At 41.2% G+C, this 25958-nt stretch overlaps 1 protein-coding gene across 1 annotated transcript in view; it reads left to right on the top strand.

Annotated features, from left to right (window-relative positions):
- Positions 1-25958, top strand: part of Slc2a13 (solute carrier family 2 member 13) — a 323576-nt gene that overhangs the window by 79144 nt on the left and 218474 nt on the right. The window contains exon 3 of the mRNA XM_031353230.1: positions 17522-17730. Coding sequence (XP_031209090.1) covers positions 17522-17730 — 209 coding nt within the window. The remainder of the gene's footprint in view (positions 1-17521; positions 17731-25958) is intronic.

Here is a 25958-nt window from a genome sequence, read left to right as displayed (position 1 = left end):
AAAAAAAAAAAAAAAAAAAAAAAAAGAAATAAATCTTTAAAAAAAAACAAATTTGTATTAAGGCTTAAAGATGGGGCACAGCATATTTATCCATTGATTTATAGTGTTTAAACAACAGACTCATGTAAGTATTTTAGGAAATTGCTACTAAAATTCACACCAGGCTATGAAATATTGTCCAACTTATTTTTATGTCAGCATTTTATATATTACATATAGTGTAACACATAGATATGTATATATATATACATAAGTACATAGGTAGGTATAAGTATACATATACATAAGTATATATACATATTTATACATATATACATGTATATGTGTGTATATGTGTGTGTATGTGTGTGTGCGCGCGCGCGCGCTCTCTCTCTTTCAGTGTTGACTACTTTAGCTCTGTAAGAATGTTGATTGAGCCACTTGGGCCCTTGCTTCTATGGCATTTGTAATGTTGAAGCGGCTCAAGGAGATGTCTCTAGTATAGTGGAGACAGAGAGATCCGAACTGCTATCCAAGTCATGCCGTAAGCCACGTGGCTGTGTATAAGCTGCGCTAGTATAGTGGAGACAGAGAGATCCGAACTGCTATCCAAGTCATGCCGTAAGCCACGTGGCTGTGTATAAGCTGTGAAGACGCTTTATGAGAAGTCAGACGTGGTCAGCAGGAGCCCACTTCTCTCACGGCTCACTAACCCAGATACACAATGGAGTAAAAGTTTGCTGCTAGCCAGGCAGTGGTGGTGCACGCCTTCAATCCCAGCACTTGGGAGGCAGAGGCAGGCGGATTTCTGAGTTTGAGGCCAGCCTGGTCTACAGAGTGAGTTCTAGGACAGCCAGGGATACACAGAGAAACCCTGCCTTAAAAAAAACAAACAAACAAAAAAAGTAATAATAATAAAATAAAATAAAAAGTTTGCTGCTTAGCTTTCTCCTGGAGAAGGCAGTCTCGACAGATTTAGAGATTGCTGGGAAATGGAAGTGGAAGCTTCAGTCTTATTTCCTACTGTATGGGTGAGAAGAAAGGACGCTTGCTGATCTTACTAGCTCAATCCACTGTTTTGAAAATTTGTTGCTTAAAGAAGTCGGTACTTACATTCACATACACATCTTTAAGAAGATCTAAGGCACCCATTACATTTTGGTAAATTTTTATTGGGATTAATATATGTATCATATATTATAATATAATATAATATGAATATATAAATATATATATTCAACTACTAAACATATTAAGTGATTAGCCTTTCAGTGAGAATGTGGCTTAAACACTACACACAGTATATATATATATATATGTACATATATACATATATGTACTGTACACAGTATATGTACTGTACACAGTATGTATATGTATGTATATAATATATGTACTGTAGATAGTACATGTAATATATGTGTATATGTATGTATATGTATACACACACACATATATACTGTACACAATGGATACAGTAAGCCACATTCCCATTTAACCAAAGGCTAACCATTTAACATTTTTAGTAGTGGTTAGGACAGCAAGGAAGACCATAAAGTAAAGAGTTTATGAGTTTGGTGCCTTCCGTAAAGGTGGAGTTGCTGGGGCAAGCCTTAGTCCCCTTAAGATTAGTGATAAAAACCCCACCTCCAAACAAAAATCTCCCTTCTCCTGCGTGTTCTTACCTTATATCCCGTGGCCCCTCTGAGCTTAATTTCTTCCCAAAAATGTAGCAGTAAAAAAAAAAGTAATCTTGTGAAATCATTGTAAAAACTAACATATTTTGTGCATAAAATAATCCTAATATCCAACCCAGGTTTTGGTAAACAGGAAACACTTCATGAATTAGTTTCCTAGTTATCTCATGTTCTGATGTATGAACCACAGTTGAGTACCACGGGAGGTGGCTTGCAAGAGAAGGTAAAGGAAAATAAACATTCCATGCTTTGTTTTTGCTTGCTGTTAGGGATGGGATGTCAGGTGGTAAAGCAAATCGTCAGAGGGAGAAAAAGCACTGTAGCATTATGGGTACATAAGGTAGCAAATACTAGGGCGATAAAGTGAATTCTGTGTATCTAGGAACGTGGCTGAATGTGGAGTCATCTCTTTTCAACAAAGAAAGTATAGATGAGCTATAATTGCATTTTTTATTATTGTTTTTAAGTTTTGAGATTATAATATAGTCACATTATTTCTCCTTTCTTCTCCTTCCATCTAAATGTTCCCATATATCCCCGCATGCTCTCTTTCCAATTTGTGACCTCATTTTTTCATAATTTGTTCTTACATATGTGTGCATGCATGCTTTAATAAATACACAAATACAACCTGCTCAGTCTGTATAATATTATTTGTATATATGCTTTCATAGTTGATCTGATCATTTAATATTAAATATCTCAGTGTGATCTCTTCCCTAGGGAAGACTATTTTCCTCCTCATCAACATTGCTGAGTTGCATCTTGTATTTTTTTTTTTTTTTTGCTTAGGATTGTGGCTTCGCTTCCTGCGTTTTCTCCATCCACTTTAGCATGTCTGTTGGTGCAGTCCATCTACAGCTCAGGTTGTGGAGTTCAAGTTGGTGATACTCTGTAACTTCTGACATTCCCAGGAGATACAATCTCACAGCCCTGTTCCTCAGGCTCTTACCATTTTCCTACTCCATCTTCAGCAATGATCCCTGAACCTTAGAGGAAGGAGTTGGGTGGTAGATGTATATCAGTCAGGACCAGGTTCCATTGCTCTGCATTTTGGGTGGCTGTGCTGTAATTGTTTCCATCTATTATAAAGAGAGCTTGCTTTCCTTGATGATGGGTGAAGACTATACTTAACTGGTAGTATAAAGACAGATGTTTAGAATACAGTTAGGAACAGTTGCTGGTTAGTAATGTGGCCTTTGTAGGTTCTCCTCCAAGATCCATGACTTCTTTGGCCTTGTGTCATTGCCTAGGTTTCCAGTATCAGGCATGGTTTCCCTCCTGTTGAGTGGGTCTTAAGTCCAATGAGAGAGTTGATGGTTATCCATATGGCATGTGTACCATTGCGGAGTTCTGGGAGTTATTGTGCCGTGCTGGCCATTGTTGTAGCTCACATGTCTCATAGCTGGGTAGGAATGTTAGTTGCTTCTCTCTCTTCTGATACCATGAAAGTTAGTCCTCTGGGAGGAAGCTTTCAGCTCAGCTGCAGCTTGGGTCCTTTAGGTCCTGTGTCTGAAATGCATGGTGTCTTTAACAATAGGGATTTACCTGCCTTTTACCATTGGGAGCAACCAAGATCAATAACAATAGCTTCTTTTGTTTGAGAGTGTGTTTTTCTTCTCCTCCTCCTCCTATCATCATCATCATCGTCATCATCATGATCATCATCATCATCATCATCAATCATTCCATTTGAATGACCCTGAGCTACCTTTCAAAGGAGGACTTTTTATGGCTGGTATTGTGGGTTTTGTTAGATGGTCTTTGTCTTTTGGAGGAAACATTTTCTACAAATGTTATTTCATTTACACTGTATAAAACCCTCTCAGTCAGAGCCAGTCACATCTGGCCAAGAAGCTAAGAACAGAGCTTCAGCAACCTAGGAATTTAGTAGGGGCAGTAGCAAGATGAGTCTGCAATCAGGGTGGATAGAACTTCAAATCCTTGATGGGATAGCTCTTTCTTTTTTTTAAGTTAAATAGTTATTCATTGCTTTAAGAACGCAGTAAGTTTGGTTTTGTGTTTGCAAGTATTAGACAATTTTTAACTTATTTTTACTATTCTATTTTATGTGTATGAGTATTTTCTTGCATGTATGTTTGTGCACTGCATCCATTCCTGTGATCCACAGAGGCTGGAAGATGGTGTTAGATTCATGGGAACTGAAGATACAGATGGCTGTAAGCTGCCTATATGGTTGCTGACAATTGAATGTAGGTCCTCTGGAAGAGCGTTCAGTGTTCTTAACCTCAGACCCATCTCTCTAGCCCCTTAAAGAATTTTTTTTTTTAAAAAAAAACTGATTGTATTGATGAAATGGTGAGCTTTCCTCTCTTAGAATCAGTTAGAGTTTTAAAGTTTTAAAAACATCATCAGTAAAATGTTATTTGATTGTTAATTGAAAGAATGTTGTTTGTCTGTCATTTGAAAGGTAATGTTTTCTGAAAACAAATTTATGCTTATGAAATTTCCTTAAAATTGGTGATAATTACTAATGACTGACTATATCTGAAGTAATAGAATGTGGGTTAATCTCTGTCTTAAAATCACTACACTAGCATTTTAATCAAAATGAATTTGGAACACATATATCAATTAGAAGTTAATAGCTTGATGGAAATTACAAATCTAAGTGCTGAAGAGATCTATAATATGCTATTACTAGAATTAAGATGTAAACCTTACTGTAAAGATATTCTAGTGCAACAGAGAGTGTCATTGAAGGCTTATTTTCTTGGTGTGAGTTGATTAGTCTGAGGTCTCACATCCTCATGCAGCTGATACTTCAACAGTGGTGGTGTGCAGATTGAATAAGTGAATGGCTATGAAAACTCTTAAGAACCCTTAAATGATAGCAGATATTGCTTAGCATTACTTTCAGAAAGCATGAGCATCAGCCTCTATAGCCATTTAACCCTGTTAATAAAAATCACTCTCTTCTTCAGCTTTCTGAAATTCCCCTGGTGAAAAGAAAATGCAGGTTGCCAATGGCAAGACAGGTTTGTCTGAGGCAGATCTCCCCGAGGTCATGCCATACTGTGAACAGAATGTAAAAATCTGTTAATGACCAGAGCACGGAGGATCTTCAGTGAAAACAACTCTATACAATATCATCATGGTAGATATATTTTCTAGACACTTGTTCAAACTCATAGACCACAGTTTGTCTGGGGTGAGCTATAGATAATGGAGTCCATATGGTCTATGGACTTATCATCTAATGAGCCTTGTTGGTTGGGGATTCTGATACCAGAAATGGAAGCACATGTAGAGAGAATTGGTGTGTGGGAAACCTCTTCCCCTTCTCTTCCAGTGTAAGATGATAGTAGCAAAGACAGGGCATTGAATGGAATGGCACGTTTGTGGTTCGCACATTAGTATATGCTAGACTGGCAGACGACGCCTTTTCCCCCTTAGACAGACACTAGAGCAGGTTAAAGGAGACATCCAAGGAGTCATTATAAGAATAAATATAGAATAGTTGAGATACTTTCCTGTACTATAGAAATGTAAGGTAGTAAAGAAAAACAGGAGTAAATAATTAACAGATGGGCAGATGGAGAGCCCATAGCTAAAAAATGCAGGTAAAATGTAGCTCTAGGAACTGTTACATTTAATGTTGAAACATATAGAGAGAATAAAAATGATCACCATATACCAATACTGCACCCAAATATACCTTGTCTAAAAGATGTGCTTTTGTGCTTTAATAAATTGAAAGTAAGAAGATGGAACAATAAAAATGAACATGAGATGCTGTACTGTCAGTAGTCGGAGTGGACTTAATGTCATGTCAGTCAAGATGAGGACGGCTCACCAGATCAAAGAGCCCATTCACCAGAAGCAGCTGTGAAGATAAAAATGTAGAATATGAGATGAAAGCTTCAAAACAGAGACATCAAAAGGCAGAGGGTGCTGATTACCTAACCCTGTGCGTGTACACGCTGGGATAGATGGAGCCAGACACTTCAAAATGGCACATAAAGAAATGTTTTATCACAATAAAAATTAGCAGAACCGGAAAGAAACTAGAAAAATGGCAAGTGTGTTGGCCTTTGATCCCAGCACGGGGGAGGGAGGCAGGAGGATCTCCAGTCATCTCTGGACTAGAAGGTCTACACGGGGAGATCCAGAGCTCAGTGAGACCCTATCCAAGGATGAGGAGGAGTGGTGGGAGGAGGAGGAGAAAAGGGGAGGATGGGGGCAAGGAGGAAGAGGAGAAAGAGGAGGAGAAAGGGGAGGAGGAAGAGGAGGAGGAGGAAGGAGAGGAGGAAGAGGAGAAAGAGGAGGAAAAAAGGGGAGGATGGAGCCAGGAGAAGGAGGAAGAAGAGGGGGAGGAAGAGGAGGAGAAAAGGGGAGGATGGATCAAGGAAGAGGAAAAAGAGGAAGAGGAAGAAAAAGAGGAGGAGGAGGAAAAGGAGAAGTGAGGAAGGATAATTGTTGAGGTTGTTAAACTCAAAAGTAAGAAACAGTAAAATAAATAGTGAGTACAATAATAGAAAGACAATAGATTTGATTCTATGAGATTAATAAAACTAATGAAGTGGCTATGACTCATTATACCAAGAAAAACAGATAAAAGCTTGTATTGTTAATACCAGGAGTAGAAGAGGGTGTGCCATTCCTCTGGAAATTATAATACCACTAACACTTTATAAACAGTAACTTTAACAGGCATGTTACTTCACAGTCACACCAAAAAATGCACACCAAGCCAAACTGAAGAATACAAAATCTTGTACGTTTCTAAATAAATGGCAGCATGACTCTTCACCCACCAGCCAAGGGGTCAGTATAAAGGAGGTTTCTTGAGTGGTAGACATATTCATGTCTGGGCTAGTGGTTAGTTACAGAGTACATGCATTTCCTGATAAACACATAGGGTGCTTGGCATCCCTGTCCTGGGTTTGGTGTCCAGCACTGGAAGAAATTACCATGAACTTCCTATTGGTTCCCTCACACTGTCCCATTTCTACACTGGCACTGAATTTATTTATTTTTCTCTGAGACAGGGTCTCCTGTAGCTGTGGCTGGCGTCCAGCTTACTATGTGCTGACATAGGCTCTGAGTTCAATTCTCCTGCCTCCAACTCTGAAGCTCTTGAGTTACAGATTTGTGCCCCAATGCCTGACTTTACCATGGAAACACCCCCCATTGAAATAAGTCTCCTGACACTTGTCATTTTTACAAAGCTCCTGTCACCGTGAAATTAAATAATCTTGTTTTATTCAACATGTCTGGTGTGTAGGCTGTATGAAGCAAAGGGTACTTGTTTATTTCTGCATCCCTATAATCTCTAGTTGCATGGAAGATTCTCAGAGAGTAGGGGAAATAACCAACCAATCTCTCTGTCTCTGTCTCTCTCTGCCTCTCTCTGTCTGTCTCTGTCTCTCTCACACACAAACACAAACATACAAACATGAGTGAGAGAGTTGTTATAAAAACTACCCTGTGAATTTAGTATAGGACTTCATTTACTTTGCAATTTAGTTTAAAACTAACATGAACAGAATGCCTCATTGATTTAAACAGCGTCAGTCTGTTTCTGTTCAAATATGTCCTCTTTTTTCTACTATAAGATTCTAAATAACTTTTTTCAAGCCACTAAATACAGATATAAAATTACTTTTAGGGGGTTTTCCTATAAACCAAGCACACTGAGTCAATACTTGGTTATATTTGCTTACTTGGTGGATTTTGTTTTATAAGTTTCCCCTTTTCTGAGGAAGCACAGAAATGCTTATTTGTTGATCATAAATCAGTGGAGAGTAAACTGAAATACTCAAAGTGTGACACATAGGAATGATTTCTTTTTACCAGCCCCTGCCAACCTTTCTGTCCTGATTAACTAACATGATTCTCAAATGTAATGATTAGTGCTAGTCTGAGTGGTCTTTGATGACAAGGGAGCATTGAAGATTATGCGCCAAAACCTCAATTTGGCAATTATATCATCTTAAAATATAGTACTTATTTTTAAATTATGTGTGCATGTGCATGTCTGCGTGCAGGAGGCCAGAAGTGGGTGAACCTCCTGATAAAGGTGTGGGAACCAAACTCGGGGCCTCTGGAAGAGCAGGAAGCATTCCTAACCACTCTGTCGTGTCTCTAGATCAGTTTTTCGTATTAAATCGCTTACTGTTAAAATGGAGTAAAATGTAAAAACACATGATCAAGTGACTTGCTGTTATGTATAGTATAGTAGGTGACCAAAATCAGGGTTGCCGTCCTGACAATGTTATTGTGCAGTTATTTCCCACTGGTATGTGATTCACAGATCGGTCATACACTTATTGCCTAGGGATGTACAAAGTAGATGAAAGCTCGCATCCCCAGGAACACTGTGTGACCAGCTCTGAATTCAGGGCCGCAGGAACAGTGTTACTGGGTGTGGTGTGAGGGATCTGGGGTTACTCTGTTCTGTTTTCATTGGCATCCTGAGCTAGAAGGCTTATTTTTAGACCTATGCAGCATGGCTCCATCTCTCATTAGATTTGTTTGTTATGCTTGGGGATGAGCCTCATTCTTGGTCTTTCTTATACATTCAGAAGACTTTTGTGGGCTAAACAGCCAAATATTGACTCAGAGAGAATGTAAGAAATCCTGGCATAGCATTCTGAGCCAACATAAACCTTCATTCAGTAGCTTTCAAAGAATCTACTGACTCTGATAGCAGACTCTTTTTTATATTCAACGAAAAGGAAAAGTATTTACTTTTATCTGTGAAGGCCTGCCAGTTTGGAAGCATCCAGGCTCACGGGTAGTGTGTGAACTTACGTGCAGCACCATGAAGTCCACAAAACTAAGGCATGTTTGAGAATAAAACATAGATTGCATCTAAGTATTTATAATAGTCATTTAGTTTACTTGAGCTGTTCAGAGTGATCTAATGTGGACTTGATTTGTTAATTAGAAACAAATGGGTATAAACACGGGGTAGAAATAAAAGAATTATAACTACAAATCTAGTTTTGTTACTTGACTTTTTGTGTTTTCTATAAAGAGTACTGGCTATTATTAGACAGTCTTCCTTAAGTCCTGACTATACTCAAGGCACACTTTCAAAGACTGTCACGACAGATCATATTAGCATTGCCAAAAATATCAACATTTTCTGTGGCTATGAAGATAAACAGTAGAGATTTAGTCTTTGGGACTTTTAGAGAGTATTTCTTGAGCACACATGTCTTAGTCAGGGTTTGTATTCCTGCACAAAACATCAAAACCAAGAAGCAAGTTGGGGAGGAAAGGGTTTATTCAGCTTACACTTCCACATTGCTGTTCATCACCAAAGGAAGTCAGGACTGGAACTCAAGCAGGGCAGGGACTTGGAGTCAGGAGCTGATGTAGAAGCCATGGAAGGATGTTGCTTACTGGCTTGCCTCCCCTGACTTGCTCAGCTTGCTTTCTTATAGAACCCAGAACTACCAGCCCAGGGATGGCACCACCCACAATGGGCCCTCCCACCATGATCACTAATTGAGAAAATGCCTTACAGCTGGGTCTCATGGAGGCACTTCCTCAAGGGAGGCTCCTTTCTCTGTGATAGCTCCAGCTCTGTCAAGTTGACACACAAAACCAACCAGTACAGCACAGTTCCATGGGAAAGAATTATGGGAACTGGGGCTAGACCTGCAGCAGCATGAGCCTGTGTCTGGCAAAACACGATTGCCAATGAGAAACAGCGAGGCTTAGACTAGAATCTGGGGCTGAGCCAGTCCTCCATTTCTACCAGCTCAGTCTCACAAAAGTCCCACAGATATGCCCCCCACTTCTGCAACCAGTGCCACCTGCTGGGGACTAAGAGTTCAAACACCTGGATTTCCTTTTCAAACTGTCACATTCTACCTTCGGCTTCTATAGGCCCAGGGCTGTCAAAAAAAAACAGTGTTCAAATACATTCAGTCCAACTTTGAAAGTCCCTATAGTCTTCGAGTCCCAGTATTGTTCAAAAGATGATATGGTTTATGTGGTTTAAGATTCTAGGAAATCTGACTTTACATCCCTTATTTTAAAACAAACAAACACAAACAACCTCCCAAATAAAGACAGTTATGTATTTCCAAAATACAATGATACAGAGAAAGGTGCCCATTCCAGAAAAGCAAAGTGGGAAATGTTGGGACTTAGGAATGACAAGTGCTGCAGGGTGAGTGTCTAGCCATGTATGTAGTACTATGTTGGTATATGGGGCTTGTGGTAGACCTTCTGAGTTCCTGATGCCTTCAGTAATTTCACTTCTGGAATCTGGGGCCTATGTGACCATTCTCTTAGGCTGTCTAGACTCTATGCCTGCAGCTTTCTTCTGTGAATATATCTTGTTTTAGCATCTCCAATTTCCCAGGACTCCACTGCAATGTAGACTCTACCTCCTCTGCTTTGTTCAGTGGCCTCTCAGAGTCTCCTTGTATGGAATCCAGCTTGTCACATACTGCCTGACCTTAGGGGCTTTTGGGAAACAAGGTACAAGTCATCTTGTATAACCCTGTCAACGATATGCAGAGAACTCCAAATTCTACTACTAACTTTAGATGTACCCTGACCCCTTCTACCAAAGCCATAATGGCTTCTGGTCTCCTACCTGACTAAACCTAAGGAAATATTCCCTTGGGTGCTGACTCAGTGTGTACTGGAAGCTTTTGTCCAAAGGAATTTCATTTTTCTATACTCAAGCCTTCCTTGGGTGCGCTCTTGCCTCTGTGGCACACTTCTTTATATCCCAGTAAAGAGAAGTGTAGTTTTGATAAAACAGGTTTGGGAAATACAAGGAGTCATTGCTTGAACTGAACCTTCCTGCTTTCGAGGTCAGTAGGGTAATGGGGCCAAGCGGCTATGGCATTTGAGTACTTTTGTTTCAAGTGAACTATGATCTCTTTCCTTAATAGAAGGGAGTCCTTCAAAAGCTATGAAAATATTTACATGCAAATCAACTTAAATAGATGTTACAATGAAGTTCTTTAGCTATGATGGTTTTCCGTATCAGCTTGCCTTATAGTTAAAACTACATAGAACTATGGCGTTCCATTCTTTCCACATCATTGGAGGGATTGAGAAAGAAGAGAGGGAGAGGAGAGGAGAGTTAGATTTGAATGCAGAATGTAATTCTGTGTTCCATTTCTTCTAAAGGATTAAGGTTGGGGAGAATTTCATCAGGCTCAGGTTACAAAATAAAATATAGATTAAAAACAATCTCTGATCTCTCATGTCTGTCATGTGTAACATCCTTTTGCTCCCAATGATATTTTTAAAAATATCTATTGTTATTTCTGCTGTTTCCTATGTAATTGAAAGAGAAATAAGTCTCGAAGCTGAAGCAGGAGATTGCAAATTCGAGGCCTGCTTAGGCTATGGAGGATGACCCTGTCTCAAAGCAACAACGATTCTCTCACCTGGTGACTCTGTTTCCTGTGCTGTGTATGGTGGCACTGTCAGGAGACTCCAGCTTGGTCAAGGTAGGCATTGCGAGAACGACGGGAGAACCACGTCCTGTTGGTTCTCACCAGCTGTTCAGCCCCTGCCGGCTTGCAGCTATCCGGCCCGATGGGTGAGACTGTGCTACACAATCTGCTGAGGAAAATGCAGAGCTGCGGTCACTCTTTACTTTCTGCTTTGGCTGTGTGGCTTTAGGTGCAGAGATCTGAGTAAGTCCGACGTTCAGAAAAAGAATTTCAGAACTTTTTAAACCATGGAGTGAAGGTGAACTAATGCAATTTTTAATGAGCTCAGCATAGTCAATTACTAGATAATTACTGAATATTTATAATAGGTTAGCTCATAGTAAATATGTATAGGGCCAGACTGGCTGGATATCATAGGTATCTTTTACTCCTTCCGAAGTATGGGTCTCCTTTGTATTTCATTTCTTAATCAATAAAGTGAGATTGATAATGCTATCCACATCCTAGGGTTATTGTGAAGGTGGTAGGTATCCTGTATCTTGGAGTTTCTTTTTGAACAGTGTTTGGCACATAGCTGGTGTCCTTTGTTAGCTCTTAACAGCTGTTCTAAGTGTTCTATGAACCAGCTGAGCATGTAGACTCAATTAGATTTCCATGTATTTGAGGACGACAAAGACTCTGTAACATGCTAATTCACCCACAGCCTAGCTGGCAGAGGGAGGTGCTTGCTGGGGACCGCAGAGCTCTGTGCCTTCAACTGTCTCCCGTGAGAAGATTCTGAAGATGCACGGGCAGAAGTCGCATGAAGCCTTTAAAGATGCTCTGTGGAGAGCCTGTAGTCTAATAGTGGCTGTGGCATATCTAATCAGCTGAGCCACTGCAGGGCATCCAGGGGGCCAGCGGTGAAGGATTTAGGATTCTCAGCAAATCGGTTTTTGGAGAATGGAGAAGTAAACTTACCCTGAGCTATAAGGTGATGTTGTCTTTGGCTGACAACATCTGAACGGATTGCATCCCCCCTGGAGGGTCTCCTTTATCCTTCAGTTTCTGGTGGAGAGGTTGTAGGGTGAACTGCTAGCTGTGACCTTCTTCGTGTCAAGGTTGATGTATTTTAGAAGATGTCTTACCATGATGCTAAGGATGTTTTGAAGAGTTTCGGAACTTAACAGTTCTCCCATTTTTCTTAGAGTCAGCTTGTTTCCCCTTCTTAGCCTGTTGCTTCTTTGTACCTTCAAAAGACAAATGGCTTTTCCTTGAAATTTTGGATGTTTGTTTTTCGTTTCTGCCACAGGGAGTTTTAAATGTTTAGATCTGTGGTTCTTGGCCTCAACTGCACATTAGCACCACCCAGAGAGCTCTTAATGAAATAGAATTCTTTGGGCTCAGCGCCCAGACCAATTAATCAAAATCCCTAGGGAAGGTGGGGCTTAGACACTGGTGTATTTAAATCACCCTCTGGGAGATTCACATGTGAATACAGGATCCAGAACCCTTTCTTTAGCTTATAATCATGAGGTCTCCTGGTCACTAGGGCCTCCTACCTTAGTGTATCACAGGACTGCTTGTCCTTCATCTGGTTCCTGATTTCTGTGGATATAGAAGACTGGCATCTTCTGACAGAGTTTAGCTAAGCTTATGATATTCTGCTTCTATATCTTAGGTTGAATTTTTCACCAGCATAACAACAATCCTTCCCACTTTACCAGTATACAGATCTTCATAAAGGAGAATTTTCTTCCAAAGAATGATAATTGTAAAGTTCTACCCGCCAGAGACTGGGGGGGATATACAGTTATAGCAGATCTGTATGGAACTGCTCACAAGGTCAGACATCCCACAGAGGTGAAATAGAGGCTGAGCCTCCTCTCTGCTAAGTTGACTAGGACCTACTCATCACATACTGCTCCCAGCCGTGCTAGAGAATAGATATTCCATAGATAGGTAACGTGCAGAGTAACCTGAGCAGTGGGTCCTGAGGTCATTGTGTTAATCAGTCCTCAGTTGTGATTGAGACAGTTAACTTAAAAAGAGAATGGTTTGCGGGGTCTCAGTTCACCATTGCCTGGCCTTTTGCTTTTCGGGGTGGAACAGGACAGAAAGTGATGGTGAGAACCATGTAGTGGCGCATGGTGGAGACAGGTACTGACTTCACGGCTGTGGAGAAGTGCACAGACTGGAGGCAGCCCTTTTGAGGAGATACCTGTAAGTCTCTCCTGTTGCAGGGAATAAGGTCCTCCAGCCTCCAGAACATCCTTGCTTATTGAAGGTTTCATCGCCAGCCACTAGTACCGCCAGCTGCTGAGCAAGGTTTAGATACACGGCTTAAGGGGACACAACAAAACCACAGTATGAAGTAGGATCCAATCTGTTCTTGCTATTTATATACCCAGCTACTCACCCATCCTGTGCGGTGGGTTTCTACAAAGCTATGCATTTTCTTCTGTCGGAATGTATTTTATCAATGGTGATAAAGTAGACTAAACAGTCCCTTTGTGTAGCAATGGGAGATGAGGAACTGGGGGTAGCCACTAGAAAATCCCAGGCACCAGGGAAGAGAGAGGCTCCCAGGTCCCAACGAGAATGACTTTAGCCAAAATACACAACGAAGGGGAGATAGAACCTGTAGAGACCTCCTCCAGTAGATGGGCATAGCCTCGAGTTGAGGGATGGAGCCACCCACCCAACTCAAAATGTTTAACCAGAAATGTTCCTGTCCAAAGGAAAGATAAGGACAAAAAAATGGAGCAGAGACTGAAGGAAAGGCCATCCAGAGACCACCCCACCTAGGGATCGATCCCATCTGCAGACACTAAACCCTGACGCTATTGCTGTTCTCAGGAAGTGCTTGCTGACAGGAACCTGATATGGCTGTTCCCTGAGAGGTTCTACCAGTACCTGACCAATAAAGATGCAGATACTCACAGCTAACCATCAGACTGAGCCAGGGGACCCCAATGGAAGAGCTAGGGGAAGGACTGTAGGTGCTGAGGGGGATCGCAACTCCATAAGAAGAACGGTATCAGCTAACTGGACCACCCAGCACTCTCAGAGACAAAACCACCAACTGAAGAGTATACATGGAGGGATCCATGCCTCCCGATACATATGTAGCAGAGGCTGGCTTTATCTGACATTAGTGGGATGGGGAAGCCCTTTGTCCTGTGGATGTTTGATGTCCCAGCACAGGAGGATGCTAGAGCGGTGAGGTGAGACTGGGTGAGTGGGTGGAGGAGCACTCTCATAGGGGCAAAGGGGAAGAGGGAGAGGGCAGATGGGGTGGGGGTTGTGGAGGGGTAACCGGGAAGAGGGACATCATTTGACATGTAAACAAATAAAATGATTAATAACAAAAGAACGTAAGTGTCCAGTCTAAGTGTATGTGGTATTTTTAGTCTTCTGGACTAGTCCTTACAAAGAGAAAGACTGGCTGAGGGGTCAGATCTTTCTCTTACTGCTGTTCAGGCTTAGGAGTTTGATACCTAGGGTCTTGAGATGTCCCTTTGCAAAAAGCTTTCTGGCTTCCAGAGCCCACGCATGCATGGGCTCCTGTTAAGTGTGCATTTCCCTTTTGGCTCTCTTTCTTCTCTTCTGTTTCTTTTAATTTCATAAAAATACTATGCTCTGGGTTTTATTAGAGAGTAGCATAATACAAAGAAATATGTGTACATTTTGGGGTCTGAAAATGATGTGGTTTCTGTATTTATTTGTGCAGCTCTTTAATCATTCCAAAAAAGACAGAAAATGAAACACGCAAGTTTTCATCTATTTCATTCCTAATCCATTACGCTGAATACATAATATAAGGTATATACTTGAAATACTGCTCTGCGAGTCTAAACATAGTTCCTCTGTATGTGATGACACAGAAGGGTTCAGAGTGTGGCTGTTGTCCTTTCGGGTCATAAAATATTTACTCGATGCCAGCTTTGTGCGAGACGCTTCACCAGGTGCCCTGCTAGTGAGTGGGAGTAAAACTAACATACAACGACAGACACTGAGGCTGAGAAGTGCACTCGCATTGTGTGTGCTTCTCAAGGAACGATCTGTCCTCGGTGAGCTGCACACCGAGGGATTAAACGGTCTGATCGTACCACACAGGCAGTGGAGTCTCCATCATCTGCTCCACCTCTCATTCACAAATACTTTGTTCACCTTCTGAATCTCACCTTTACTGATTCTTCCTGTAGGTTTACTGTGCAGTTTATAGAAAGTGGTATTCTATTACCCATTCATAAATACTTTGTTCACCTTCTGAATCTCACTTTTACTGATTCTTCCTATAGGTTTACTGTGAAGTTTATAAAAGTGGTATTTTAATTCCCAAATCATAATTATATTTCCTCTTTTGTTTTTAGGACTAAAACACAGTTGCTTAGAAAGTAGTTGTGTTACATCATGAGATCTATCTCTGGGAGCCTCTACATTGCTTTACTCTAGGTTTAGCATAACTTAAAAGATAGACTAGCTTTGTAAAGTATATCAAATTAGGATAGTCACTTGTTTGCAATGATTTGTTTCCACCTTTGTCTTCTCTCCTATGAGCCATTGTTGCTTAATCATGGTGAATCTGTTGTTTCATGGCAAAATGAAATAGGAAATTACTTTTAAAAATCTAATCATTCAAAGAACTGAAATAGCTACTAATAAATAACAATTTGCAAGGCATGATGGCATATCTCTGTACTCCTAGCTCTTGTGAGAGAGATGGTGAAGGACTATATATTGTACGTCAACATGAGCTACTTATAGCAAGACCATCTTTCAGACAAGAAAGAAAAAAAGACAAACAAAACAAAACAAAACAAAAAATCCGTTACAAAACACAAAAGAAGCAATTTCAGGCCTTAGTATCTTGGGAAGTGTATCTTGCATCAGAAAACTCTTAGTCTTGGGTTTCTGTGAGAACAGCATGGCTGCGTTATTCTTCTCTTCAAGAGGAAAGGCTTATTTTGGCTAAAGGTTTTTGAATCAAGGCAGGAAGGACATGATGATAGCAGTTTAGTGTGAAGGGAACCAGTCACCTCATATGTGCTAGAAAGCCAAAAGAGAGGAAAGATCTGGGGTCCCAATATCACCTTTCAGAGAATGCCCAGTGACCAAACTTCCTCCCACTAGCAACCACTTCTTAGAGGTTTTGCACTCTCCCGATAGCAACATAAGCTGGCACAGAAGCCTTTAGCATAGGCGCCTTCAGGAGACACTTACCCAGGCCATAGAAGCCCCATATTCACCTGTGTTGGAACACACGTGTGGAATTTGTATCACTAGGAGACAACACAGAGGTATTGCAAACCACAGTTCTGTTGTGTGTATTAGTGTCAGATATATTAGGTATGGAGAGCTTGGCATGTTTTGTTCAGAATTTGGAGATATCATTATGGCATTTGCCCGTCATTGTGAAATTATAAGTCGTGTGAAAGAAATAAGTATTAGATCATTCTCATTTTCAATTTCAATACAGCATAAAGATAACTTTCTAGGGAATAAAATCTGATTAATTAGTGATCAGATGTGGCTGTGACCCACACCAACATCAAATCCTGTAGTGAGTATGGACTCACTGCTGTTGGCTTTGTGGTGAGTGTGTAGTCAGTCTTGCTAAACTCTAGGGAGTGCTCAGTCAGTGATTTTAGACCATGGGAAGTATGGGTGTGCTCCTTGCTGTTAAACTCTGTGATGAATGCATACTCAGTGCCCTTGGGCTCTCTGGTATGTGTGCACCCACTGCTGGTAGGCTCGTGAGCATGCATTCCTTCCTGTAGGGCCTGGGGACTGTATACCCATTTTATACTCTGCTGAATGAATGTGAGCGTAGTGTGGTTAGACTCTGGCGAGTATGCACTCAGAGCTCTGGGGAGAACACCCACTGTTTTAGACTGTATGGTGAATGACTGTCCATGCCATGCTGTTAGACTCTGTGGTGTGTACACAGCGCTGTTAGCATCTGAGGAGTGCACACTCGGGGTTTTCAGACTGTGACGAGTGTGTGCTCAGGTATGCCAGATCCAAGGAGTACATACTAAGGGATTTTGGACTCCATTGTAAATGAGAATTCACTAGTACTATTAGGATATGTAGTGTGAATTCGGTGCTGTTAGACTCTGTTCTAAGTGTGTCCTCAATGCTGCTAGACATTGGGGAGTGCGCACTCAATGTTCATATATTCTGGTGACTCAGTTATTTGAGATTCTATGGTGAGTGTGGACTCCATGCTGTCTAACATTGTTGTGTGTATTCAGTATTGTCAGAGTCTGGGCAGTGTGCACACTCAGTGTTCCCATACTCTCGTGAGTAGTGTGCACTCGGCACTGTTACACTCTGAGAAGAGTACGCCCCATATTTAGATTCTGTGTTCTCTAGGTGTACGCTCAGTGCTGTTAGACTCCACTGTGAATACTTTAGTGCTCTCAGAACAAGCTCACAGTACCATTGTATTTCTTATTGCAGGTACATGCTGGGACTTGCGGCCATTCCAGCCGTTATACAGTTTCTTGGATTCCTCTTTTTGCCCGAAAGCCCTCGGTGGCTGATACAGAAAGGACAGACTCAGAAGGCCCGCCGAATTTTGTCCCAGATGCGTGGCAATCAGACCATCGATGAGGAGTATGACAGCATCAGGAACAGCATCGAGGAGGAGGAAAAGGAGGCCACCGCAGGTATGCACACTTGCCACTGCGTGAAATAGAGAATGACATGGTGACCGTGTTCAGAAATTAAATCATTTTAGTATTACTGAATATGGCCTTATGCTGCAACCAAACAAAAATAAAGATATTTAACTTTAAGATAGTGGGCGATTGAGATGCTGTTTCGAAATTTGCATTTAAAATATCTCAATTTTGATTTCATCCTGTCCTAACTGGTAGTTCATATGGGGACATGTGCTACTTTTTCCAACCCCTATGAAGGTGTTGGGTTTTGTCAAACAGCACTCTTCAGCCCCTCTTGCTGCCTGTTTCAATAGAGCTGAAGGCTACTTTTTTCCCCTACAGCATCCAATGTGCCCTGCGCTGGGCTGAGTATGCTGTGACTGATCATTGCATGTGTGTGAAGCACAGTTGTCTACTGCCACAACCCTCTTGGTCAGACCAGAGACCCAGCTACTGAGGCATTTGTTTGTGAACACGTTGCAAGCATCTATTACATGTCTGACAATGCTGGTGTGCCCATCTTTGCAGTCCTCAGAGGATATGCAGTGAAATATCACAGCTCTCTCTTGGCTATATACAATGTATATTTTCTGTGTTAGCTACAGATCAAGAACTTGAGCAGGACAAACACCTTGGTGTGAAGCAAGGAGGCTTTGCCTTCACAAAATTATGCCCTTTAACTGTGTTCAATGTTGTGTTCATTTTAAAAAGCACTATTTTAAAATATCTATTTAAATTGCAAATAGCTTCTTTTTTCTCCAGTCTGAATTTTTCCCGGCAGTGCCTTAAATGAAGTATCTGTTTCTTTGGTAATGATCAGTCCTCTTGAAACCTGCGTTCTAATTATGTGTGATTGGAGTGGAAAACTCACAGTGCTAGGGCTATGAAATGCTGCTTAGAATTTATGTATTGATTAACTAGGACAGACTTGTCTACAGGCAAGATTGTTGCATTTTTACTATAAACCATTAAGCACAAATCTTTTAAAATAATTTTGGTCCTCTTTTGTTTTTTGTTCTTATTTTAATACACAGCCTTGCACAGCCAGCCCATGATGGCCTAGAACTCATTATGTAACCGAGGGTGACCTTGAACTTACTCATTATGCTGGCATTGAACTCTTGCTCTTCCTGCACATACCTCTTGGGTAGTGGGAACATAGGTGTGTGCCCCCTCTGCCCAACTTGCACGCAGCTTCATTTTGATTGCCTACAAATAGATTTCCTTGAACCATGCAGTTGCTGACAGTGCAACTAATTGGGGTTCGTGACTGCTGAGAATTTCTAACCAATTAGTCTCTGTGGAAGCTGGAGTCTCCTGTGATTCGAGTTATTTGCGTGTGCTTTCGTTTTTAATCACTGCTTTTTAGGATCCAAAGAGGACATCATCTGGGTGGGGGATAGATAAATTTTCTATTTCCCCTTGTTGCTTTAGATGTATATTTGGTCATGTATATATTTAATACTATAATATACTTGAGGTTTAGTTCATGTTCGAATCTTCTGAAATTTGGAAGCAAAGCGATTAGCCCATCTCTGGATTTGTAGTATGTGACATACATCCTCTTTGCTTAATTAAAAAGTTTAGTGTATTTTTTTTACAATACTGGTCAAAGACCATTATAGAAAAAGTTCACAGAGGTAGATTTAACAGTACCGGGCCTCGCTTCTGTGATTAAAAGTAGGTGGGCTGGATGTGGTGGTGATGTATGTAGCTCCACACTGCTAGGAAGGTTAAGACAAGAAGATTGTTGGACTCAGGAATTCAAGACCATTCTGGGTAACATGGAGATTCACCTCAAGAAAATAGAGAAAGGTAATCAGTGTGAAGAGACAGAATGTCTGACCCCATCTTTGCAGTCCTCAGAGGATATATATGCAGTGAAATATCACAGCTCTCTCTTGGCTATATACAATGTATATTTTCTGTATTAGCTACAGATCAAGGAAAAAGAACTTGAGCAGGACAAACCTGTCTCTACGCAAAAGCAGTAGCTCTGTAATATCTAGGCACAGTTCAGTGTCGTCACTGTACTTGGGAAGTGGTGACCAGGGCAGCGACTTAGCAAACCGTAGGCTTGGCCCCCTGTCTCTTCACATTCGAGAATAAAAGCCTGGATGCACAGAAGAAGTAAGAGCTAACTTGAAAGTAATAAAACTGCCCTGGCACAGAGATGACTCATCAGTGTGTTAGGACCTGGCTCATTCATCTGTCCATGGAACCTGGGGATGGAAAGTGTCAACTGTGGCTTCAAGCTTGGAAGCCATGGGTCATAGCGTACAGCCTGCTGGAAGATGAACCAATCAAATCAGATGTTCTAGGATAGGAGGATGATGAGATATCGTAAGTTTTGTAAAGAGGAATGTTTCTTTGGACATGGAAGCTTAGTTTACGTGGTACCTGATAGCTCAATTATATTTAAGTTTGATTCCAGCTCATTTTTTTTTTAGTCACCTGAATTTAAACTTATCCTTCAGGTTGAGCTAAGAGCACAGTGAAAGAGTATGTACCTAGTACACAGACGATGCTGGCTTGTATCTCTAATATTCAGCTCCTCAAGGGGAACAAAAAAGACTTATCCAAGTCAAAAGTGTAACTTCTTTGAGAAAAGCATGCCTAGATACTCGTCAGCACACCCACTCATTCCGTGGCTGTGTGGTGGGACGAGAACACAAAGCATTTCGTCTGGCTAAAACACAGTGAGACAGAATCTGCCAGCACTGTATCCGTAGCACATTTGGGCTTCCAAACCACTGTGGAATAGGTCTGGATTATAGCAGAGTCTCCTCTCTCCTCCACATGATGAAACAGGCCAACTTGGTGGGCAAATGTGTTCATGGGGTATTGGAAATAAAGTGTGACCTTATCACTAGTCATGCGTGCGGTTGTGGGGCTTTAGTTTACAAACTAATACCTTTCTCTCATAACAAGGAAAACACAAGCAGCCAACATGAGATAGAATTCCTTGGAAGGCAATCTTTTTAAAATTCACATTTATGTATGTATGTATGTAGGTAGGTAGGTAGGTAGGTAGGTAGGTAGGTAGGTAGGTATGTATGTAGGTAGGTAGGTAGGTATGTATATAGGTATGTATGTATGTATGTATGTAGGTAGGTAGGTAGGTATGTATATATGTATGTATGTATGTATGTACGTATGTATGTATGTATGTAGGTAGGTAGGTATGTATGTATGTATGTAGGTAGGTAGGTATGTATGTATGTATGTATGTAGGTAGGTAGGTAGGTACGTACGTACGTAGGTAGTATCTGCAAGCATGTGAGTATGTGTGTGCCATGGTGTGTGTGTGTGTGTGTGTGTGTGTGTGTGAGTGTGTGTGTGTGTCTGAGTGTGTGTGTGTCTGAGTGTGTGTATGTCTGAGTGTGTGTGTGTCTGAGTGTGTGTGTGTCTGAGTGTGTGTGTGTCTGAGTGTGTGTTTGTGATAGAGAGAGAGGAGAGAAAGAAAGTGGGGGAAACAAGTAGGAACCCATTCTCCTTTTCTACCATGTTTGTCCCAGGGATCAAATGCCCCAGGGTTAAGCGTAGTGTCAAGTGAAGTGCTGCTGAATCATCTTGGTAACCTGGCATGCAGTTTATGGAAGACTCTGGAGTGCTAACCTTATATGCTGGGCTCAGGTGCCTTTATAAATTGCATCTCCCTGTCTTTCCCCATCGAATGAACCATGTGTCCCCAGGAGGTGGAGAAAGGAACATGGAGGTGTCCATTGCCATAGTGTGACTACTGCTGCCTTTGTGCTCTTCTGCAGGAGCCACTGGTACCCATAGAGGGTCTCACAGGAAAGCCTGTCTCTCCACTGACTTGGCCAGAGACTGAGATAGGGGATATCAAGGTGGGATCAGAGGTGGACTAAGGAATGTGTGTTAGGAAAGGTTTCCTTCTCTACAGGAACCATACATCTTGTGATGGGCACGTAGGAAGGCAGGGATGGCCATGAGTGTGGAGCAAGATGGTCATCAGAACAGCTTCAGTGCTGGACAGAGGGAGGAAAGGGAGAAGGCGGAGCTCTTCACACATGGGATAGTGCTCACTGGAATCACTTGTGACACAGGTTCAGTCTTCAGTATGTAAAATAAGGCCCGCATAGTAAAAGAAATACACAAACTTTCTTTTATAGCAAAGATTTTTCTGCTCACCTAGATCCTAGATACTTTTGAAATAAACATATTAAATAGAAGAATACAAGACAGAAAATTAGCCTTGTACTTTGGACCACTAACATACTAATGTAAGTAAATATATTAGCTGAATATGTTTATTTTATATATTTAATAAGTATGCCTTTGCATTTGTCTGTCTGTCTGTTTGCATTGCTGAAGAAGGAATTCAAAGCCTCACACAGGGTAGTTAAACATTCTAGCACTGAGTCAAAACCTTAATATCAGTGTTTGAGGGAAGGAGGCCTTCCAGGGGCATTCTTCCAGGTTGAAATATCATGCAGGCTCCCCTAGTCCCTGTTTCAGGCAATCAGGTGATGTTGTGTTCAGCTAACTCCCAAAACATTCAGGTCGGCAAGATTTTGATTTTGTCAGTTGTGAACTCATTGACATGGTCTAACATTTTCTCTGTGTTTTGTTTTCTTGTGGGGGTGGGGGTTAGTCTCTGGCCTAAAAAGTAAGAGTGTGGAGCTAAGGGACATTTATCCAGCATCTCCTCATGAGTTCATTTCGATTTCTCTCTGGCTCTTTGGGGTCATGATTATCGTGTCAGAACAGATGGCTGCCCTAACTCTTTTTTTTTTTTTTTTTTTTTTTTTTTTTTTTTTTTTTTTTGTCTCTAGTAATTTTGCAGTTAGGTCATAAGGCTTCCTGTAAGTCGCTTTCTTTTTCAGTGAATTGATGCTGTGCATGGCCATTTTTGCAAATCATATCTTGCAGAGAGGTATTTGCAGGGAGGGCCAATATCATTGTAGCTTGATAGAAATATTTCTGTAGCATCTTTAGAAATCCAATCCTGAGTGGCGACCTTGCAGTGAAAGACTTCTTGCTGTTGACATCTGCTGCCCTGAGAGGGACGTCCGCCCCCCTGCAAAACAGTCATAGTTTGCATACATTACACGAAATGGAAATAAATGTTGACAGCTGGTCAGGAAGATGACCCACGACTCTCTACATATTGGCCGTGACGACAGTTCTGTATCTAAAATTCTAAAGGTCATTGCAGAATTCCCTGAACTGTCAAAGCCTCTTGGCTGTTATATGACCCCATCATGGTAGAGCATGCACTGACACAGAAGGCCACTGCCCTCTGTCACTGAAGGACACTGGGTAGGGCATGGAGTTGTAGCAAATTGGCTTTCTCAGACATGATGACCGATTTAAGAAGCTGTTTCATTCACTGCTGCTTTAAATAAATGTTACATTGATTTTCTAAACCCCAAAGGGCTTTTAACTCCTTATAAAAACGGGAATAGTTCTTAATTTTTACATTAAAACGTCACTGACTCCCCTGTTATGTGGGATGAAGAGCGGCAGAGATTTTTCACCTGCATACTTGTGGAAGGAAAGCTTTCTGAATGCTGTTGGCTTTCTAGCCACTGCTCTTCATTTGTGTTGAAACCCAGAGTGTTTCAGTGTGTGGATCCTAAGGGCTGTATACTTCTGTCTTCTTGCTACATTGTATATAAATTCACATCTCCTAAGAAGAAAATCCATGCTAAAACAACTTAGTGTCAACAACATCCACACAGGGATTGGTTGTGATGCTATTACTTTTTTTTTTTAAATTGTCTGCATTTAAGGAAAGAATAGGTGAACCCCAGAGAGCAGGTCTTTCAAAAGTTCTGCTTCGGGGTAATTTCTTTACAAGTTACCTTAAAACTATTCAGTGCAGCTAATAGTCTACTTTATAAATTACATATCTTTTATATATCTGATATATGTATATAATGTATGATGTGTGATACATGTATGGTATATGATGTATAATATATAATGTATGACATAATATATATGTATATATGAACATAAATATATATATATGTGTGTGTATATATGTATGTGTATATATATGCATATATATCCCACAATGACTTAAATTGCTGTCCTTTAAAGATTGTCCAGTGTGTACAGGTTAGAGCACACTGTAGTGAACACTAAACTGTTTCCACTGCCACCAGGCCTCTGCCAGAATCAGGATCTTCTGTGCTCTGTGACGAAGTGCAGCTGTTCTTCAGTGTCCGCTGTTATCAAATGTTTCTCAAAAAAAGATTGAAAGAGAAAAGAGGGAAGGAAGAGAGAGAAGGAAAGAAAAAGAAAGAAAGAAAGGAAGGAAGGAAGGAAGGAAGGAAGGGAGGGAGGAGGGAAGGAAGGAAGGGAGGGAGGAAGGACGGAAGGGAGGAAGGAAGGAAGGAAGAAAGGAAGAAAGGAAGGAGAGAAGGAAGGAAGGAAGGAAATTCATTTCTTCCTGTTTTAAGTTCAGTTTGTATTTCGGATCCAGGACTGTAGATGCTATCACTTTTCCCACCCTGATTACATTTCCCAAGGCCTCTGAGCTCTTGATCTACAGGAGCCAACCTCTTTGATCTCTGTCCCCTGAGAGGCTCAGCACAGCTTCAGGCTTCCCTTCAGTTGTCCGTTGCTACCTTGAAGTGTTTAAAAATGAGCTGTGTACCTGCCAGGATGAGGAGAAAATTAGGTTTAAAAAGCTAAAACTAGAGAAGGAAGACCAAAATGTGGACATTTCATTCCTTCTTAAAAGGGGGAACAAAATACCCACGGAAGGAGTTGCAGAGATTAACTATGGAGCAGAGACTGAAGGAAGGACAAGCCAGCCTAATATAGCTATCTCCTGAGAGGCTCTGACAGTACCTGACTAATACAGATATAGAGGCTCACAGCCATCCATTGGACTGAGTACTGTTCTCTTAACAACAGTGCCTATCAAGACACTTATTATTAGGGTCCCCAATGAAGGAGTTAGAGAAAGGACCAAAGGAGCTGAAGGGTTTGCAACCCCATAGGATGAACAACAATATGAACTAGCTAGTACCCTCAGAGCTCCCAGGGACTCAACCATCAACCAAGGACTATACATGGTGGGACTGATTGCTCTGGCAGCATGTGTATAGTAGAGGATTGCAAAGTCAATCATCAATGGGAGATGCGAAGATTGACCCCGTGAAGATTCTGTGCCCCAGTGTAGGGGAATGCCAGGGCCAATAAGTGGGAGAGGGTGGGGTGGCAGGCATGGGGAGGGGGGAGGCAACAGGCATTTGTTCTTGTTGTTTTTGTTTGTTTGTTTTTTGGAGGGGAAACTGGGAAAGGAGAAATCATATGACATGTAAATAAAGAAAATATCCGATTAAAAAAACCTAAAAAAAAAAAAAAAAAAAAAAAAAAAAAAAAAAAAAAGAAGAAGAAGAAGAAGAAGCTAAAACTACAATTGCTTGCTGGAGACACTTGTTTTCAAAATGCTTTTATGAAAATGGATTCCACTGCAGTCTCTTAGATACAATACCTAAACCTCTTTGTTTTAGAGAACTGAATATAAACACTCTTTTTTTCCAGTTGTATGATGACCCTCAGGACCCAAAGAAACGTATGTTGTTACCATTATTATTATTATTATTATTGTTATTATTGTTACTACTACTACTACTACTACTACTACTACTACTACTACTACTACCACCACCATCATCTTTATTTTGAAGTAGGGTCTTGTCATGTAGCTCAAATTCTTCTCAAGCTTGTAGTTTCCCGCCTCTGCCTCCATAGAGCTAGGGTTACAGGCATGTACCATCATACCGTTGCAAACTAAACTGTGCTAAAGTCAGATCCTTTGTAGTACTGTCTCACGTTCATTATTCGTAACTGAGAGGTTCTACTTTCAAGCTGATACTGACTATTGCTGTTCAGCAATCGCCTACAGTTCTCATTTAAAAAAAAATCCTAAAAATTAGAGATCATCCCTCATGTTATGCTGAGAAATTGGAGATGGGTCTGAGCCCCACCCCCCCTCTGGCCTCCACTGCCTGCTTCTCTTGCTATATATATAAAAAAATCAAGGAGTTGATGGAGCTTAGAGCGTACCAGATTCTTCAGGGTGTCCTTTCCTAAAGGGGAGGATCCCAAAGAGCTCTAGCTGTTTAGTGGTCCAGAAGGCAGTGCTCTCCTCTGTCAGTGGACAGTATGACTCAGCTCAGTTGTTCATCTCTCCCTCCCTCCCTCCCTCCCTCTCCCCTCCCCCTCCCTCCCTCCTTCCCTCCTTCCCT

Source organism: Mastomys coucha, unplaced genomic scaffold (assembly GCF_008632895.1).
Source record: "Mastomys coucha isolate ucsf_1 unplaced genomic scaffold, UCSF_Mcou_1 pScaffold11, whole genome shotgun sequence".
Taxonomy (NCBI): domain Eukaryota; kingdom Metazoa; phylum Chordata; class Mammalia; order Rodentia; family Muridae; genus Mastomys; species Mastomys coucha.
This window is presented reverse-complemented; position numbering and strand designations above follow the sequence as displayed.